The sequence below is a fragment of the Panthera leo genome, chromosome B3, assembly GCF_018350215.1.
Source record: "Panthera leo isolate Ple1 chromosome B3, P.leo_Ple1_pat1.1, whole genome shotgun sequence".
Lineage (NCBI taxonomy): Eukaryota > Metazoa > Chordata > Mammalia > Carnivora > Felidae > Panthera > Panthera leo.
The window spans coordinates 49,776,964-49,796,949 of record NC_056684.1 but is presented as its reverse complement, the minus strand read 5'-3'; the positions used below and the strand labels follow the sequence as shown (position 1 = coordinate 49,796,949).

Sequence of the window (19,986 nt, the reverse complement as noted above, 5' to 3'; positions counted from 1 at the left end):
CATTTATGCATGTACATAGAACTATTATAGGTTTCTTTCAATATCAAGAACATCAAAAGTTGTTTCTCCCCCCCCCCCCCAGTATATTTATGCCCATATACCTATTTCTTCTGCAAATTGACCTAGAAACTTTTAAAGAGGGACATCCAGGAGCACCTCAGTGGCTTAGTTGAGTGTCTGACTCTTCATTTTTGTTCAGGTCATGATCCCAGGGTCTTGGAATCCAGCCCCGTGTCAGGCTCAGCACTGAGCATGGAGACTGCTTAAGATTCTCTCAATCTCTCTCTCTCTCTCCCTCTGCCCTCTTCCCTCTTCCCTGCTTGCACTCTCTCTCTCTCTCTCTAAAAAAAAAAAAAAAAATAGAGACATCCTTTAAGAGATAACCATAACATGCTTTCCCAGGGGTCAGAATTAAAGATGATAGTTAAAATGTTAGAATGTTAGATAGTTAAAATGACAGAATAATTTTTTCTAAATTTTTTTAAGTTAGAACTTTGTTTTAAATTGAAAATGGATCACAAGTTTTTTTAATCTGTTGTCCCTGTACTCCAAAATACAGCAACACAACATATATAAATCAGAATTACTTTATTTTGAATATTTTTGAAAATCTTTTTCAGCTCAGAAACACCCTTTAAGTGATGTAGAAATGGCCATAGTCCCAACATAACTAACTTTCATATTCACTGTAGTTAAGGTTCCTAACTTTGTTCTAGATTTAGATATGACAAAATGCATTATGATATTTTTAGGGGAAAAGCCAAATTATATACAAATAAAAAGATTACAGCTTGAACATAGGTTCTTTTATCTAACTAAACTCATCAACAAATGATACCTCTGAATTGGGTTAATGTTCCCTTTCCTGTACATGTTAGCTGTTTTGTTTTGTTTTCAGTGACCATGGAGGTGCTTAAAATAAAAGCTGTTTCCAGATTAGCTGTAAGTTAGATTCAGGTCTCAGTAGTGATTTGGTAAATTGATTCAATAAAATTGATAATTGGACATTTCAAAGTCAGAGAAAGCTTAATGAAAGAGGAGAGTCTCATATTTATTTTTATCTCTCTCTGAATAACTGAATCTTTTTTTTTTTAATGTAGCCTTACCTGACGCCAATAGCAATCCATGCTAAGTGAGCACACAGTCCATTTTGTTTCTTAGTTGTTCTTTTCCATTGGAAATGGTCATATAAAAAGGCTTGGAGGTTGGTTTGTGCTCATACAACTGTTACTAAAGTACTGTTATATGTGCCAAAAAAGATAAGCTTGAATGCCAATATCAAATAATCATAGAAGAGACCACCTAGTTAACTTAGACCCATGGGGAGCAGGGTGATACAACCTTTTACCCATCTACTCTTCCTGCTTCTCAATAAGAGTCATGGTCTTTTTTTTTTTTTTTTTTTTTTTGACCTTCATTTCCTCCCTGGTAAGATGGCCAGATTCAAGCCAAATCTTCCCCCTCTGCAATTTAAAAAAAAAAAAAAAATGAAAGAAAGGAAGGGAAAAGAAAAGAAAAAAAGAAAGTCCCAATGACTCTGGCCCTAAGTGGAGATTCAGTTTGTTGCCTTAGAGTCAAGATGCTGAATCCCCGAAAAACTTTGACTATGCATGTAGTGGAAAGGATAAGCCTAGATCAAGTGGCTCTCAGTCACATCTGGGGATCAGAATCATTGGTGGAACATTGTGGTTCAGCTTACTGAACAGAATCTATGGCACATGGATCTCAAATATCTGTGTTAGAGACATACAATACTTATGTGACCAGAATCAAGGGAAGAGAATCAAAGTTTAAAATTGTTTTCATAAATTGAAGTTAGAATGTGGTCACTTTAAGAATCAAGTAGAAAGTTTTTCAAAGGTCAGTAATGTGGTTACAGCATTAATAAAATCTTTCCACTGAGGAGTGCTAACACCTCTCTGATGTCCTGTAAGTCCTTTATATGCGTCTAATTCTTTATTGGCTCATTTCCCAGCAACTTGGAAGATATATCCACTTTCTTTTCTTTCACTGTTTTCCTCCCCCCAGTCAACTGGCTTTTCAGAATCAGTATGCGACAAATATTAAATTATTCTATAACTATTCTGAATTCTATTTTCCAATTATAAATTAACTCCTATTATTCTAAGGCCACATCTAGTCCTGTCACAGAGCCCTCCATCTTTATGTTATTGTTATATTTCTGCCTGCCTGGAAACATGGAGTCAAAAACATTTTTAAACATATATTCTGTGTAAGGCTCTGTGTGGTACTTTGGGAGTAAGAAAAAGCAGAGGACACAGCAGCATGTACGGTGCATTTAAGGTCAGTGGGTGAGACAGTGAAAAGCAATATAAAGTTAAATAAAACAAATGTCAAGTGAGTGACAACAGGATATAGTGTGGGAAAGAGAAAGCTCAAATCTGGAATTATGGATATGATTCAAATAGGCAAAGAGGTGAAACTGAAGAGGCCACATGCTAAGCCAAGTTGGAGTCTGGAAAGCACAGGTGTTTTGGGGGGAAAAGCTGCTTAGAGGGGAAAGTTACCTGCGGTAGACAGAGATGGGAAGGAAAACCTAATTTGGAGCCAGATAACTAAGGGCCTTGAATACCAATGTGTGGACTTTGTCTATAGCCAAAGAGAATCTATTAAAGATGTCTTTTTTTTTCTTTTTCGCCCTTGGATTTTTTTTTAAACTTTTTTTTAACGTTTATTTTTGAGACAGACAGAGCATGAACGGGGGAGGGTCAGAGAGAGGGAGACACAGAATCTGAAACAGGCTCCAGGCTCTGAGCTGTCAGCACAGAGCCCGAAGCGGGGCTCAAACTCACGGACGGAGAGATCATGACCTGAGCCGAAGTTGTCCGCTTAACCGGCTGAGCCACCCAGGCGCCCCTCCTCCTTGGATTTTTAAAATTCAGATGGTGATTTTGTTTTTTAAATGGCGAAATAATGGAAACGTTAAACTGATATCTTTTCTTTTTTTTTAGAGTGTCAGAATTTAAGAATAAGGTGTTTTTTAATTATTTATTTCATTATTTTATTTTTTTAATGTGAAATTTATTGTCAAATTGGTTTCCATACAACACCCAATGCTCATCCCAACAGGTGCCCTCCTCAATACCCATCACCCACCCTCTCTCCCTTCCCACCCTCCATCAACCCTCGGTTTGTTCTCATTTTTTAAGAGTGTCTTATGGTTTGGCTCCCTCCCTCTCTAACCTTTTTTCTTCCTTCCCCTCCCCCATGGTCTTCTGTTAAGTTTCTCAGGATCCACATAAGACTGAAAACATATGGTATCTGTCTTTCTCTGTATGGCTTATTTCACTTAGCATCACATTCTCCAGTTCCATCCACATTGCTACAAAAGGCCATATTTCATTCTTTCTCATTGCCACATAGTATTCCATTGTGTATATAAACCACAATTTCGATACCTTTTCTTAAAGTAAATCTTTAAAAGAGAATTTGGCTCAATATTAAGAGCAAAAGAAAGATTAGTAATTAAGTCCCCAATAGTTTATTGTCTGATATATTATTAAATTGCATTCCCCAAAGTGATAATATTTCCCTCTTCCATTCTTGACTCTTAAGAAGTATAATCAAAATAGCAGAATTATTCTCTTTGCCAGATATAATACTTCAGTGATGATTGTATATTTATCACATTTAAGGTAAACTCATTCAATAATTTCATGTATAAAAGATTCTCACACCATCTTTTTTGTTGTTTGCTTTACTTCAAGCCCTGTATATTGATGAACAATATTCAACAATTGCGGGTCCAGCTGGAAAAAATGTTTGAATCCATGGGAGGGAAAGAGGTGGGTATATTTTTATGCCTGCATTTGCCAAATATCTATTTAGAGATCATTAGCAGCACAGCTCTTTGCTATGGAAAGTGACATAATCAAGTTTTTTACATGGGTTAACAACAGAAGAGGACATGGCTAATAATCTAAAATATCATTAACAATAAGGTGACCATTATACACAACAGAATATTTGAGTGATGCATTAGAAGTGTGAATGGGAGGGGGGAGATGGTCAGTAGCCTTTTGTAGTGTGTATACAGAGAGAGTGCTATACACACAAATCTATATATGCTAATGATCTGTAAAATTATACAAACTGCGGATTTTTTTTTTCACCATATTGCACAATGTCAACCTGATATCAATGTTTGCTCTGAAATGTGCTTTGTGGCCCTAGTGGTTTTGATGCATCAGTTTCTTGTTCACATCTAAAAATCTGTCAAAATGTGTTGTGTGCTGTTTCTGTAATGTGTCGTGTCTTTGTCCAACATCTTTGACTTGCATTTCCCTGAGCAGAAGAAGGAAGGAGAAAGATTCTTTTATGAGGTTTGTGATAGCAAGCATCTTACCCTTTTCTGGCTGTTTCCCCCCAGACCTAAAGACCATCGCACTTATTTATTCTCATTCGCTCATTTGGATCAAGCAGACAGTGAAATAGTAGTTGTGCACCTGCCTCCTGCTTTTGCCATGGTCTTTCCTTTCACACACCAACATGAGCGTCCAGGGACTTGGGGACCAGAGTTGGTGCTGAGAGGGAAAGGTTCATGCAGCTGGCATTCTCCCACCACTCCCCCTCCCTAAAACAACCCCAAGGGCCACTAGAATGTAGAGATATTTCTGTTGAGGATTTTAGTTACAGTGTTCCTTATTGAGGTAAGGGTCAGAGATGTACGCGAAGCAAGTTTGGACTTCAAAGCAAAGATCCCTTTTATTTCTAAATGTACAAGGCTGAAAATGCTTCTTTTAACATTGGGCTTCTTCACATATGATGTTGCTTTTAACCCCATGGAGACATTTGTACGTTTCCTTCCCTTTTTTTGCTATCTTAGAGACTCAGTCTTTTGAAAACTGAATTTGCTGCTTAGCAGCCTACAAATCAGAAGCACTAGGATATGCGTGCAGAGATGGAATAGTTAAAAAATGAACTCTGATTTTTAAACCACAGTATCAGTTTATTTTGTATAAAATAAGACTCCATTCCCTATCATGTGTTAGTGCCTTTTGCACAGTATGAGGGCATCAATCTCGCTTTTGAATTATTTTGCTGAATTAGGTGAACACAAGCAATTGAGGATCATAGCTGGAGATTGCCGTTTTAATTTTAGTGATGTTTTATATTCAGAGTTTAAGTTCACTTACTGTTAGAAGCATTGTGAAGAAATAACTGATTTCTTGTGTGGGGGGGGAATTCTGTCGTCTTTTACTGAATTTTTAAGACCACATATCATGTAAGGATAAAGTTATATTTAAAATGCCATATTTCCAGGAATTTATCCTAATGCTACTTCTATTTCCTTACTATTCCATGGTTGGATTCTAATGTGAGTCATATACTGCTGACTGAATATTAACAAGACAGATCAGACCTGTACTTAAGGAAGCTTTGTGGGCCAAGCCACGCGCTAACCAAAAATGTTATGGGGCACCTTGTACACCAAACAAGAATGGATTCTTTACTCCACATAAAATTGCCAATTTGAAATGTACCGGTTTCACATTGTAAATTTAGCTACAACTCTATAGCTAAATCACACAACTCTTCTTACTGGAGAACATAATGAAGATGGAAATACTGAGGTTGGTGCCTTCTACCTTTATCACTCTTGCAAGGCCAGTTGCTAAACTCCTCATACATAATTTAAAGGGAAAAATCAATTAAGTGAATGGAATGAATATCTAGTTTCTAACAATGTAATTTTTTAGGAGAACAGCATGGACCCTAGTTCTTTTCTTTTCCTGCATTTAAATATTATTCATCCCTTCCCTCCCTCTCCTTATCATCTTTTGATATTCTGTCCCCTTTCTAAGAACAATTTCTTATTATCTTATTATTTTCCATTTTCACCTCATCATCTGCTACAAAAAAAAAAAAAGTGTTAGCATTGCCATTGGTATGGATGGTCAGGAGGGAGCAAGACCTCAACCCAAGTGTGGGTATAACATTCAGCCTCCAGAGAGAAAGGAGAGAAAGAATCGTCATTCTGCAGATTTATGTTAAGAGTTGCTAGTTGCTACGCTCATCCTCCTTTGGGCACCAGAATCTCAAAATTATAGGCAGAGCCCTTCCAATCCAGTTAGCTACATAGGGCACTATCTAAATGGGCTCCTTAACTTGGAGCTGTTATAAAGATAAAGAGGATTTTATTGAGAATGACAGAATTTACCCCTCACTATGAGAAGTTTATACAGCACTTAATACGGGCATGCTCAGTGGCCTTTAAAGGTAATGCATTGTGTACTGACGCCAGTCTTCCTCTCAACAGTGGAACTGGTGGTAACACCGGGACTGGTCTTGCTAAGGGAAGCTTCCCTGTCTAGTTCTTCTTTTTAGGAGTTTCTTATAGTTTGTCCCCTACCACCTGTGCTAGGATGTGCACTTCTTGCTACAAAAACTCTTAATTAGCAAATGATTAATGATTGTGCACTTGCTCAAAATGGTTTACTCTGTGTTCATTAGCTGGCTCCTAGCAGCGGCATGGCTTGCGTCTCATACCGTCTGCAAAGTGCCCGCCGCCCACACGCCCCGCTGCATAATGCTGCAGCTCTCTGCCGCTTTAGCCCCACCACTGTAGGGGCAGCGCGGCTGCGCTCTCTGTCCAGGATCAGCCTCTTTTCCCTGTGGAGATGGAAATAATGTTTAAAACCTTTTTCTAGGTGTAAAAAAACATTGTCTTAATGGAGTCCCAGTTTGAAACATGACCTGACATTCTGACAGTCTTGGCATATGTCAGTGGCTCCAAAAGCAGTCCTTGTGTAGACACCATTACTGCCTGCCTGCACGATACCCCAGAGACCATGTGGGCACATTGTTTTTTTTTTCCTAGTGCCCTACTTAGAAAAAGAAAAGCAAACCGCTAAATTTTTTCTCCTCTATTGTGACTTTCTGACATGCTTCCTTGCATAAAAATTAAGAGCATGTTTTGGCATAACAACTTTGTGATTACTGTAGAGAATATAAAAAATATAGTAAGTCACACAAGCCATGAAGCAAACGTAACCTTAAGAATGAGGCCCAGAGTCTGTTTTCTTTTTAGTAAAGCATGCCATGTGATTCTTTCATGTGCATATTGTTTTGGGACACACTATACTAAAATAAAGTAGCCAACCCACAGTATGGATTGACTTGAGCTAGAAGTTAAATTATGTGCACCACAATCCCCATACTGCATTATCGGTCCCTTTGTAACACAGTAACAGCAAAATGATTATCAGAATGTCAGGTACTTATTTTCATTATTGTGAATGATCATTTTATTATTCTCTAATAGCTGAAATACCTCAAAAGAAAAACACATATACTTTGGTTTACATTATTTTAATAGCTTAATTATTTTATGAGTATAACTCAGCTCAGAGCAATTTGAAATAAATACAGACCTTGTATTTATTTTTTCATAAAAATATATTGCCCTCACCTACAAAAAGGACTCGGTTGCATTTCCTTGCCCTGCAATCTAATTTGTATAAATACATGAAAAAGAAAATCAGATGATCTGAAATTTCATTTCATTTCAGGAAGCCATAAGATATGGGTTATGAAACTCTGGAGAACTTGTAGTAATTGATTTAGAAAATTATGACTGTGCTGTGTAAGCAGAAGAGGCATTACTCCTTCATGATATTGCATTGGTGCAATTGTCCTGAGTGGTAGAATTCATAATTATCCATAAGCCTGCTAACTTACTGACAGTACTTCAGATGCTAGAAGTCAGCCATCATTAAGTGAGGGGAATAAGGGCATTTGTTTCCTTAGCTATATTCTCTTACTCTCCTGGCCACAAAGCAGACTAATTAGATACATCGGTAATATTTTCATTGCTATGTCTCAAAAATAACTGAATCTCTTGACTCATTTCACTGTGGTAAACTTTCCTGAACAGGGCCATGGAATCTGAAACATAACACCACCTATCCTAAACATGTGTGTATTTTAATGAGCAATGTAACTATTCTTTTGTTTCAGGAAAGCCTTATCTATATCCTTTTCCACTGTTTAATGATGAATTTGATGAATTAGAAACTGCATCTGACTCAAGTATAATGCATGTCGCTGATTGAAATTCACTGTAAAACCGATTAGCTGTAAGGACTTAGTCTTCAGCTAAGCAAATCCCCACCAGAGAGGATGGAAATTAACCCCTATCATATTTTACTTAGCATTATCCTTTCAAAATTATACTTGCTGGCAACAGGGGATTGAATAGCACTGCTTTAAAGGAAACAATGCTTCACACTAGTACTTCTGTAACTTCAGCATGCATCAGAACTACCTGGGTAGCTGGTTAAAACACGTTGCTGAATTCCATCCCCAGATTTTTTGATTCTGAAGGTCTTGGGTGGAGCCTGATGACCTGCATTCCTAACAGATTCCCAGCTGATGCTAACGCTTCTGCTCAGGGGACCACATTTTGAGAATTATGGCTCTGTGCTCTTAGAACAGCAACCAGGTAATTAGGAAATGGCTCAGAGCCTCCTTTGTCTTATCTGTGCCACACACCTCACTGACCTACTTAATATGTTTTGAATCTTGAGAACACAGAGGACTCGACATGTTGGAATGGATCCAGACACAGCATGCAATGGTACAGGCAAATGTTTGTATTAAGGAATGCAGTGATCCAAAAACATAGGTGACCAATTTGCAATACTAAACAAATACTCAGAATTTTTTAAAACATTCTAGACTTTATGCTTACATTTTATATGTAACCCTGTCGAAAGGTGTGGTTGTACGGAGGCTAAGCTTTATGTTCAGGTTTCTGATGTGTCTCACCTTTTGTCCTTAATGTAAATAGAGATACCACTCACTAGTTAATACATTAGTGACAATCGGTGTACTGTTTTCATCTCTTTTCCAGCCATTAAAAAGTAAATTATAAAATATGTATCAGACGTCTTAGATAATAAAATAAACAATTTACATTAGTCATCTCTTCCTTTTAGTTCTAAAATTGTTGTCTAAAGCAATTTGCAAAGATTTTTTTTCTATTTGGTAGAAGGGTCTATTGTTGCCACTTATAGTCACTAAATCTGTAGGGCAGTAGTTGAGACAGGAAGTTTATTAGTGAAGTCAGAACAAGTAAAGTAATAATGTTTGGGAGTGGAACCTCCTCCCCAACACTTTGCAAATTTGAAAATATCCTTTAAATGAAAGCTGTACTTGTTAAATCTTATCCTGCAACAATTCAAAGAATAAGGTGAAACTTCTAGTCTCTTCATGTGTAAATAGAGCTCCAAGGTGGGATGTCATTTGGCTGAATTCGGTAAAAGCAAGCAGCTATTTTTAGTTTTATGGCAGCAGATAACAAGGGGAACTGAATGTTTGAAGTAGTGGCCTTTTATTTTGATGGCAGGCAGCTGTTGCCTGCTTTCTTTCTCCTCTGAACCATCTCTATGATTGCAGTTAACAAATCGGACTTAATAGAAAATTAAAAGACTAATGAGGGCCAGAGGGGCAAATTGCATTGAGGTGATTTAGTAAGTATGATTAAGAATCTAGCACTGCTACCAAGTAAAATTCAGCTAACTGCTAAGCTTGTGAAATGAAGAAAAGGTGCCATCTATTAGGTTGAGAAGTTTCTGGGTGGGTGACCCATGTCAGGATGAAATAAAAACTCAGGCGGGTACTGCTTGTTAACCTCATTCCCCAGAGCATTCCCACGAAATCATAGGGTCGCCTCTGTGCCATCAAGTCTTTATTTAAACTAACCTGTCTCTGAACCTTAAGAGAACTTGAGAGAGAATTCAAGCCACAGCCAGGAGGGAGAAAAAAAATAGAGCTTAACTGCCAGTTTCTATAATAGACCTATTTTATTGTCTTGTGATCCTCTTTGACTGTTTATGTTTGCCTTCACAACCCATAAATCAATGCAAACTAGGAAAATTTACTTCTCTAACCCAGCCAATCCCCCTTCTTCTCCTACTTGATTGAAAGGGACCTCAGGCACTTCATGCAAATGGCTCACTGAGGGAATTCTGTCTCCATGGACTGATGTTCAACAGGTACTCAGTTCAGTTGATTGAACAGACTGTGTTCACAGTGCCTAATGGGTGAATGGATTCCCTAATGTGAGTAGCAGAATGGGAAAGACAGAGTGAAACAGGGCAAAAAGGCATTTTTTATAGAATAAATTCTGAACATAAATTTTGTGCCTCCTTTCTTCTCCTGACTTAATCTTACTCTGTCCATATTCATGGTTAGTCAGCCAATAGATGGAGCTAATAAGCCCAGTGTTCCTTCTCAATCAAGTTATTTTACTTGTTTAATTTTTAATGAGCATTTGCAGAAGAGAATTTCTTTAAAAAAATATGGCTTCTTAGACTGCTGCTTCTCAGTCCTCATATGTCCCCAAAATATATCATGAAGCATGGCACATTGTCCACGCCTTGGTTTTTCCACTTGTAAAAGGGAATTGTACTCTATGGCTTCTGAAGTTCATTCTAGTTCTAAAATTCTGCAGTTATAAGGACACTTGTTATAAACCCATGGAGTAGAGGTTTAGTCTATGTGTTGTAGGTGAAGAGGAAAAAAATGTTTAAGAGAAAAGAATGGATCTTGTCACTCATATGAGGTCTGAAGGTATCATTTTTTCTTAAAAGTACAGGGATAAAGGAAAGGCTTTTTTCCCCTTCAGTTGTCTAGGCTGAAGAACCTAACTTAACATATCTCAAAGGCATTCAGTTGATTTGAAGCACAATGACAGTTGGATTTACTGCATACTCTCTAATTAGGATGCGAGACAGCTACTGATGTTCAACTTTCGAAGTGAAGAAGTTAGAGGCATGAATTTATATAACTAATGATACTCTAGCATAACAGTTCATGCAAATCTGAATGGCATAAAGAAAATGTCATAGTCTATCTCTTAAAATGGTCTGATAAGTTCTTGGGGAGCGTCTTTCCTAACAGGAATAAAAAAGGAAACAAAAGACAGTGTAGCATTGGTGGACCTGGGGCACAATTCTTTTTCCTTCCTTCCTTCCTTCCTTTCTTTCTTTCTTTCTCTCTTTCTTTCTTTCTTTTTTTTTTACAATACAGAACACCATACATGTTTTTAAATTTCACGCAACATTCCACAATACCCATGCTGAATACCATAGCTCAGCAAGGTGATTTAGGACATTCCAAGGAGAGTAATTTCCTGCTGGATTCAGTAAGGAATGTTCAGTGATTTCTCAATCATATATTTTAAGTTGAGCTAGCCATTTTAGGATGTATAAATTCTGGCCAAATAGGAGGGTTGGAGAGAAATGATATTTAACAACAACAACAAAAAAAACATAGCCCAGATAAGATTGTGATAAATTACTTGAAGCACTTCCCTTGTTGAAGCCAACTACTAGGGCCAGCAGATTTGGTCTTTATTAAAACCACTCTAGGAATAGTTAGGAGGATGGAATAAAAGAGAAAACAAGAACACAATGTGGAAATGATTGCATTCGAGTCTACATGAGGATAATTCTGCATCAAAAATTGAAGAGGATAGGACAGATGGAGAAAATATTTGAGATGTTATCAGTCATATTTGGTATCCAAGTGACTATGGAAGGTAGAAGGCAAAGGGGTCAAAGATGATTTTCACATTTCTGCCTTAACGGTATGGTATCAAAATTTGAGACATAAGTTAAGGATGGACAGGTAATACGTTCATTTTTGATATGCTGACATTTAGGTCATCCAAGTAGAAAAGGCCAAATAGGCATGTGGGAATGTAGACATGATACTCAGGCATCCTGTTAAAGCTATAGATAGAGATTTGGGGGGTTGTTAACACAGGGGTGGGAATTGAAGACATAGGCATGGATGTGATTGCTCAAGAGACACTGAGTGGGAAAAAAAAAGGAGACGAGGAAGGGAGAATTGAAAGACACTTATTTCTAGGGAGTATATAGAGGAAGAAAAGTCATCAAAAGAGAGACAAATGATAGGCAGAAAAATAGGAGAGCTAAGAGAAGGTAGTCTCTAGAGAAATAAGGAAAAAGAGCTTGAGAAAGCAAGAGTGAATGCAGGCTGAGTAGGCTGAATAGTCATTGGAGATCACTATTAAGAAACCACTGGTGATGTATACATGAACATTTCAGTGGAGTGTCCAGAGCAGAAACTACACTAGAGGAGATCAATATTTAAGAAATAAGGAAGCTATAAGTTTTACATTTATGCTGTGAACAGTTTGATGGTCAAGAGAAGAAAAGATATTAGCAAGCTATCAATGAGAAGCTAGTACTAAATAAGTTGGTCTTTGTATTCTATTTTTTATTTTAACAAAGTGTTGTTTGAGTACATTTATAGAATGGGGTCTTGAAGATGATGATGAGGGGGAATGAAGACAGAAAGGGACATTTGAGCAGAATCCAAAACAAGGAACCAAGAGCTCAAGTTGAACTGTTTTCCTTGGAAATGAAGCTTGCTTTCTTTCTTTTTCTTTCTTTCTTTCTTTCTTTCTTTCTTTCTTTCTTTCTTTCTTTCTTTCTTTTCATAGATATAGTGATGGTGTCTGCATTTATTAAAAGATTGTTCCGAAAAAACCTTCAGGACATGAAACCCACCAGTCCAATGACCAAAATTTGGGACCTGTGTAGATGAAGGCCAGGGACTGATCATCCTCCCTGATATGCACTTGTTTAGATAAGCAAATAATGGAACTCTAACACTGATGAGTTGAACAGGAGGAAAAACAGCCTAGTAATGTGTATACAACAGAAAGGAGATGAGGTAGTACTGAACACTGGGGAACAGGAATACAATTCACACAAAATTTCTTCCTGCAAAGCCTTAATTCTTTTAAAGAGTTTGTATTGAGCTGTTGAAAGAGTTTAAAGCCACTTTCCAACTGACTAGTTCTATCTCCAGCAACAGCTTGATGGTTGGATTAACCATTCCTGTTTTAAGAGGCTGAAATAACATAGATTCCCTTCACATTCCTTGGGGAAATAATGTGTGCTGGTAAAACACGAACAAACCAAAACATGCAGAGTGGGTATGGTAACCATATTTTTGGAACTAAACAAATATCAGGACATAATCTGATACGGGCTGACAGTGAGACAAAAATTTGAAATCAGGACTAAGTTTGTAACTCCAGAATATATGGTTGCTAAGGAATGAAAGATTTCAAATGCAAAAGTATTCTATTAATAGTCAATGCAAATTATCACTCCAAGGAGAAGGAGCACTCTGGGTATCAAGATTTCCTTTGAGGGATAATTTCCGTGCTTCTTTCTGCCCTCACCTCCTTCCTCAAATATTTAGTAAATGCCTAGGCATACAGGGACAGACGCCCAGGGTGGACAGTTAACTAAGACAGAAATCAGTGGAAGAGATAGATTAATAAGAGAACAATTAGAAGAAAGATTCGTACAGATGTTGTAGTAAACCGCATAGGTAGTGCAGGGGTTAGAGCTACTAACAGCACAGGGCCGGCAGCATGGAGGGCAAGAATTGCTAAAGTAAGTGATGGATGCATTGTCTTTTAAAGGAAAAGTAGAAGTGGGCCTTAGGGAAGAAGAACTTAGCAGATAGCTTGCATGCTGGCTCTCTCTTCCAGACAAGTCTTTTTTTATTATCACAGCTCAGTGGTGTAAAATATGTCAGTGGTGTGAAATCTCAAGAGAGTACCTATGTATGACGATAGTTCATTCTGACCATTAGAAAATCATACCCTTCCAGCCTTGATTTTGGAATTCTAAAACCTATCATGGAGTGTGGATAAAATCTGTTTCAAAAGCTTTACTATAAATTCAGAATTTTACTCTGTATATTTAAATTCTCATTGAGTATATTCCTCTTTACATGGAGGCATTTATTTTTTATTTTTTGCCAGCCAAGTTGTTTACGTACACATGCTAATTCAGTTTGTAATTTTTAAAAAAATTTTAAAATGTTTTTATTTATTTTTGAGAGAGACAGAGATAGGGTGCCAGCTGGGGAGGGGCAGAGAAAGAGGGAGACACAGAATCTGAAGCAGGTTCCAGGCTCTGAGCCATCAGCACAGAGCCTGACCTGGGGCTCGAACTCATGAACTATGAGATCATGACCTGAGCCTAAGTCAGATGCTCAACTGACTAAGCCACCCAGGCACCCCTCAGTTTGTAATTTAAAATAAATTTATTAACCGTGACTTTTGAATGCTTGTTTTTTTTCCTTTTAATAATAACTCTAAATAACAATATAAAAAATGCAAGTTGATATTTGATATTACATTTAGAACCAGTCTAAGTTTTAAATCTTTGGGAAAAAGATTTAAATCAGGTAGTCTTTCACCTTTCCAAAGTAGCCAATAATTTGTAAAACGTGCTGTTGGTAATTTAGGCAATGAAGTCTAAAAGCCCAAGTTATTGTTTCTTACAAACTTAAGGAAGTTTGTAGTAGTAAGGAAAATTTCTTCTATATGTACGAATAAAGAAATGCAGAACTCAAGAACTGGTTAATTTGCTGCCTAAAGGGATTGTTTTATAACTAGATGAGTATGATATTTATAATCATTATTATTGCAAAAGACCTGCAATTCAGCCTCATAATTACTGCTTCTGTTTTAATGTTATAATGGTATGATTTTGATCAGATGAACAACAAGTACTTAACTGAAATTATTATTATTATTTTTTTTTGCCTGGTTCCATGACAGAGGCGTTAGTTTGCACCCACTTGGAAACTTAAGCTTCTATGAGGAAATGAAAACTGTCATCCAATGTTTAAATTGCTATAGATTTGACAGGTTCACAGTTTCAAGCCAAAGCCAACTATTTGATAGAAATCTCCATTCACAAAATACCAAAGGTAGACTAAAATAATTTATGGGAAAATAGCATAATTTCATCCAACTGATCTAACCATTTTTATATGACTTTAGAGTCATTATCTTAACAGGTGAAAAAAACCTCAATGTGTATATTAAACTAATTTGAAAACAAAATACACATTTTAAATAAGAAGCAATCCCAGGGTGCCCTGGTGGCTCGGTTGGTTAAGCATCTGACTATTGGTTTCAGCTCAGGTCATGATTTCACAGGTTCCTGAGTTTGAGCCATGTGTGGGACTCTGAGCTGATGGGGCAGAGCCTGCTTGGGATTCTCTCTCTCCCTCCCATGCCAGCTCTCTCTCTCTTCCTCTGTCTCCCCCCACCCCCGGCCCCCACTCCATCCCTCCCTCAAAATAAGTAAATAAACTTTAAAAGAAAAAAAGAAGCAATCCAGTTTCCTGGTTAAAACTCTACTCTCATAGCCATTTCCTTGGAGATGACAGGTATATGGGCAGGAAACTAACACCTATCTACCCAAGCGGTTTACCAAAGAGTTGGAAGCATGAAGAAACCTATGGAAGGGCTTCTCTCTCATTCCTGTTGCCCAAAAATCTTATCCAAATGAAATAAAAATGGTATTAGGTCAATAGCAAGAAAATACAATAAAAAATGTTCAGACTGAATGGTGCCTTGGGAGTGGGGCAGACAACCCACAAATATTTTCTTGGTTAAAGTTCGGTGAATTACAGTTTATTAGGCTATTTTTGTTTCAATGCCTATCAGTGTCTTTTTAACTTAAGTGCTAATTATCTTTCCGAATCACTGCCTTATGACCAGCTATAGCTTAATGGAACTCTCAGAAATTATGAGACTCAAGGATATTCTAATTTTCTAACTCCAAAAGAAGTTTGTAACAGTAGCCTATGTATCTGTGGGTGAGAGCTGTGAGCTTGTCTGTTGATGGAGACAGAAAAAAGATAAAGTCCAGAAGAATCACATTGGCTCTATAGAGGGGCAGCAGAAACTAACCAATGTTGAAACCACCTGAATTTGAGTCAAAATTGACATCAAGGATTGGTTTGATAAAATCAGTAGTCACATGCCAAGTGCAATTTTTTATTTCCATTCCAGTGTGTTTAATCATGGTAATATAATATAAGCTAGAGCCACACAGTGTGCTGAGATATATAAATAATACTTCTTCCTAACAGTATCTTAGTCTAGAAAATGTTCTTGGACGATTACGGTACTAAATGACCAGTGTATAGTATGAGGGATATTATTTGGCCCTGGGCTGGCTTCCCGGAGTTGAAATTTGATATTGGGTCCTGTATTTTTTGGTGTCCATCTTAGGTCCTCCTATTTACTATAAGTCCTCCTTTAATTTGTTCTACCCCCAAAAGTTGGCTTTATCCTATCCCTTGTTTTCAATAGTAGATCCGCTTACATAATAATTATAGCTACTAAAGGCAAGAAACTAATTTCTAAAGCATCAAAGGAAGGTTGACTTAATTACAGAGAATATTCTCGATTGCCCTTTACATGAATTCCTATCAACTTGAGATAATACATCTGTTACAAGTCATTCTTTTTTGACAGTTTGTGAAAACTTAACAAAAAGATTACAAGTTTCTAAAGTGCTAATGAAACTTGTGTTGATCCTGAACTTTAATTACAAAAATATTCTGTCAATAGATCGATAGGTTTATAGTTACGTTTATTTATAGTATAGTTTTTCTTGTAATGGTTAACATTATTTTAAGAACTGAAACCAAATAAAAAGAATAGTTGACTTTTAACATTTGCATTGTAAAAACATCTTCAAATATGTTATCTTGATTTAATTATTTTTTATTTGACCCTAAATGTGCTCAGTAGCTTAACTTCAAGCTATAAATATTTGAAAACTTAAAGAATAATAAAAATAAAATGAGGAACATTGGATCTTGAACTCTGAATTTCTAATTGGCATCTAGGAAGAGAAGTCAGGCCTATCACCTCAGAGAAACATTGCAGTGCTTGGATAATTTATTTTCCCTATTTTTAATTCTCTAGTTTATAATTTAATTTTTAATTTTAACTATTCTGTAGTTATAAAAAATATATAAATACAGTCAAGTCACAGTACAACACTCACAAATTAATTTTTCTTACTATTTTTTTTTATTTTTATGGGCCTATTTATTTACAAGGATAGTAAAAACTGAACTATATTTGAAGCAACATGTATATTCAACTAATGCATAACACAATCAATTTCTAAGTTATGAAGTTACCGTGTTCTGAAGGTTACTTTCTCATGCCTTGCATCCCATTGCTGTAACCAACAAAGGCTTTGCTATCTAGCTCTCATCTGTATGCATGCCATGCATTTCGATCAATTTTTTTCACACATATTTAGAATTTCCTAAATTTTGCACTTAATTTCAAAGATTAAAAAAAGGAAAGGAAAGAGGATATGTGTGTTGTATTGTTTGAAGTTTACCTTGTAATAAGCAAAATGCCTGTAAGAGAAACAAAAGTGTACTTTCTCACAACTCCAAAGTAATATCGTTTATGGTCTTTCTGCAGCTAGATCCTGAAGCTAGTGCTATTCTAAAAGAACTTCAAGTTAAACTCAATGGGGTTCTGGATGAGCTCAGCATCACTTATGGTGAAAGGTAAGTGGCTAAGTAGTTATTATCCAAATGTGTTGGGTTTCCGCTAATAGTAATCATGCTTTCAATGCTCTTTCTCTCCTCTGACTGGTTAAATTCATTTAACTTCAATAATCAAACCACGCACTATCTCCTCTCAACAACCCCACAATCTACCAGTGAGGTCTTGATACATGTTCGCTGGAACTTTGCATGATCCTTCAGTTGGGTAGTACTTTTAACACTGTACTCTAAATTCTGCTTTACTTGGCTATCTTCCGGACTTTACTAGTGTGCTTCTTAAGGTCAGAAACCGCATATCTCATTCCTACCTGAAGTTCTAGTGTGTCAAGCTTAGTAATTATTGAAAGAATGAAGGGAGGGAGAGACGCTTCACATACAAAAGAAGAGTGAGTTACATTCATGCCATTTATATTATTGTGACTGCACTTCCAAAGAAGTGAATTCCAACCCCATAAGCTAATAAAGCCAGGGCTCTAGGTTTTAAGGTTTAGGAATCTTGATGTAATTACCCATAGGAGAGTACTGGCACATCTATATTTTTTCTATGTTTTTTAAAGTTTATTTATTTATTTTTGAGAGAGGTACAGCCCAAGTGGGGCAGGGGTAGAGAGCAAAGGAGACAGAAAATCCCAAGCAGGCTCCATGCTGTCAGCACAGAGCCCAACGTGGGGCTTAAACCCAAGAAATCATGAGATCACAGCCTGAGCCAAAACCAAGAGTCTGATGCTTAATGGACTGAGCCACCCAGTCGCCTCTATTTTTAAACAATAAATTTTCCTTCTCTATAGTGTGGCTCTAAAGAGAGAAAAATCCATCCTAGATAAACTTCATTTTGGCCCTACAGGAAAAATCCATTAGATCATCATCAAATGTTAAAATAGAAAAGCAAACACATCTTTAAAGAGGTTCATTAACTTCATACAGATTTGCTTTAAAATTGTTTTAATGTTTATTCATTTTTTGAGAGAAAAAGAGATAGTGCATGAGTTGGGGAGGGGCAGGGACAGAGGGAGACACAGAATCCCAAGCAGGCTCCAGGCTCTGAGCTGTCAGCACAGAGCCTCATGAGGGGCTCAAACTCATGAACCCTGAGATCATGACCTGAACCAAAGTCAGTTGTTTAAGACTGAGCCACCCAGGCACCCCCCAGAATTTGCTTTAAATATTAGTTTGATAAATGTTCACTTACTGTGTTCTGTTATCAGATGGCACTATCAAAATTACTCTAATGAAGGTTATCTATCTCTTTGAACCCCACTCATCAGTTATTATTGGGTTTTGGAAAGATATATGCTTAATAAATATTGATTAAATATGCTACTTTCAAATCAGAAAGACTAAAAAGAAAAAGACACTAAAATCATCATTTTTTCCCCCAAATATAGCAATGATGCAAAGTAAAGAAGAATCCCATATTGGCCTTCTCTTCATTTTTTAATTTTTTTTTAATGTTTGTTTATTTGTGAGGAAGAGAGAGAGAGAGAGACAGAACATAAGTGGGGAAGGGGCAGAGAGAGAGGGAGACACAGACTCTGAGGCAGGCTCCAGGCTCTGGGCTGTCAGCACAGAGCCTGATGCAGGGCATAAAACCACAAACTGTGAGATCATGACCTGAGCTGAAGTTGGATGCTTAACCCACTGAGCCACCAAGGTGCTCCGGCCTTCTCTTTATTATTCATGGTCTTTATGTGGCCCACCTTCACAGCTCAGGTGCTGAACAAGAGACAGCCTTGCTGTATTGAGTCCAAGGTGATTGCTCTGCCTTCTGTTTTGTGTTGTTAGCTGACCTGGATGATTGTGCTTACTTGACCTAGATATTCATAAGCAATTTGAAGATTCTGTGTGCCTGGAGTTGGAGATGCCGACATTGTCCCAGAGACGTTCGGGCTTACTGGCTCTGACTTGAGTGACACTTAGTTGATGGAGGCTTTTGGTCAGTCAATTTGGGCCTACCTCTCTTCAGTGCAGTTGTGAATTATTAATATGTGGTTAGCAAAAAAACTGTTGCATTAAGCTAGGAAGACAAAAATAGAGATTATTTAGCAAAGTCAGGGAAAACAAAGAGGTGTCTGGGATAGCAAGGGGTGTTCAGAACCTAATGGGAAATAAGATGACTAAACAGAATAGCAATTAGAATATAAATAGAAAACATATATTCAAATTACTTTCTGGAATATAGCCAAATCATCCTTATGAATAAATACTTTTTGTTTTGTTCTGTTTTGTTTCGTGGGAGGAATATTCAGTTTACAAAGGCTGAATTTATGAATTGAAAAAAATTGAGCGAACTTCAGTTATGAAATAAGGAGTGATGCTTGCTGTTAGAAGAGCACTGGAAGTATTTTGTTCATGTGAAGCCAGCTATTTTCACCTAGATATTGAAACTCCTGGTTACCCAGCACTATTTCTTCATTATTTTATTAAATATAGTAAAGAATTTAGTATTGTGTGCAACTATGGCTAAGATGATTGGAATAAACAACCCACATGCCATGCTTTTCTTATAAAAAGAATAGTTATTATATACCTGTTGGTATGAATTTATTTCCTACACAACCGATCAGATTATCA

The 19,986-nt window shown here is 37.0% G+C and overlaps 1 protein-coding gene across 1 annotated transcript in view; it reads left to right on the top strand.

Annotated features, from left to right (window-relative positions):
* Positions 1–19,986, top strand: part of UNC13C (unc-13 homolog C) — a 371,311-nt gene that overhangs the window by 249,001 nt on the left and 102,324 nt on the right. The window contains exons 19-20 of the mRNA XM_042941974.1: positions 3,729–3,806; positions 17,327–17,415. Coding sequence (XP_042797908.1) covers positions 3,729–3,806; positions 17,327–17,415 — 167 coding nt within the window. The remainder of the gene's footprint in view (positions 1–3,728; positions 3,807–17,326; positions 17,416–19,986) is intronic.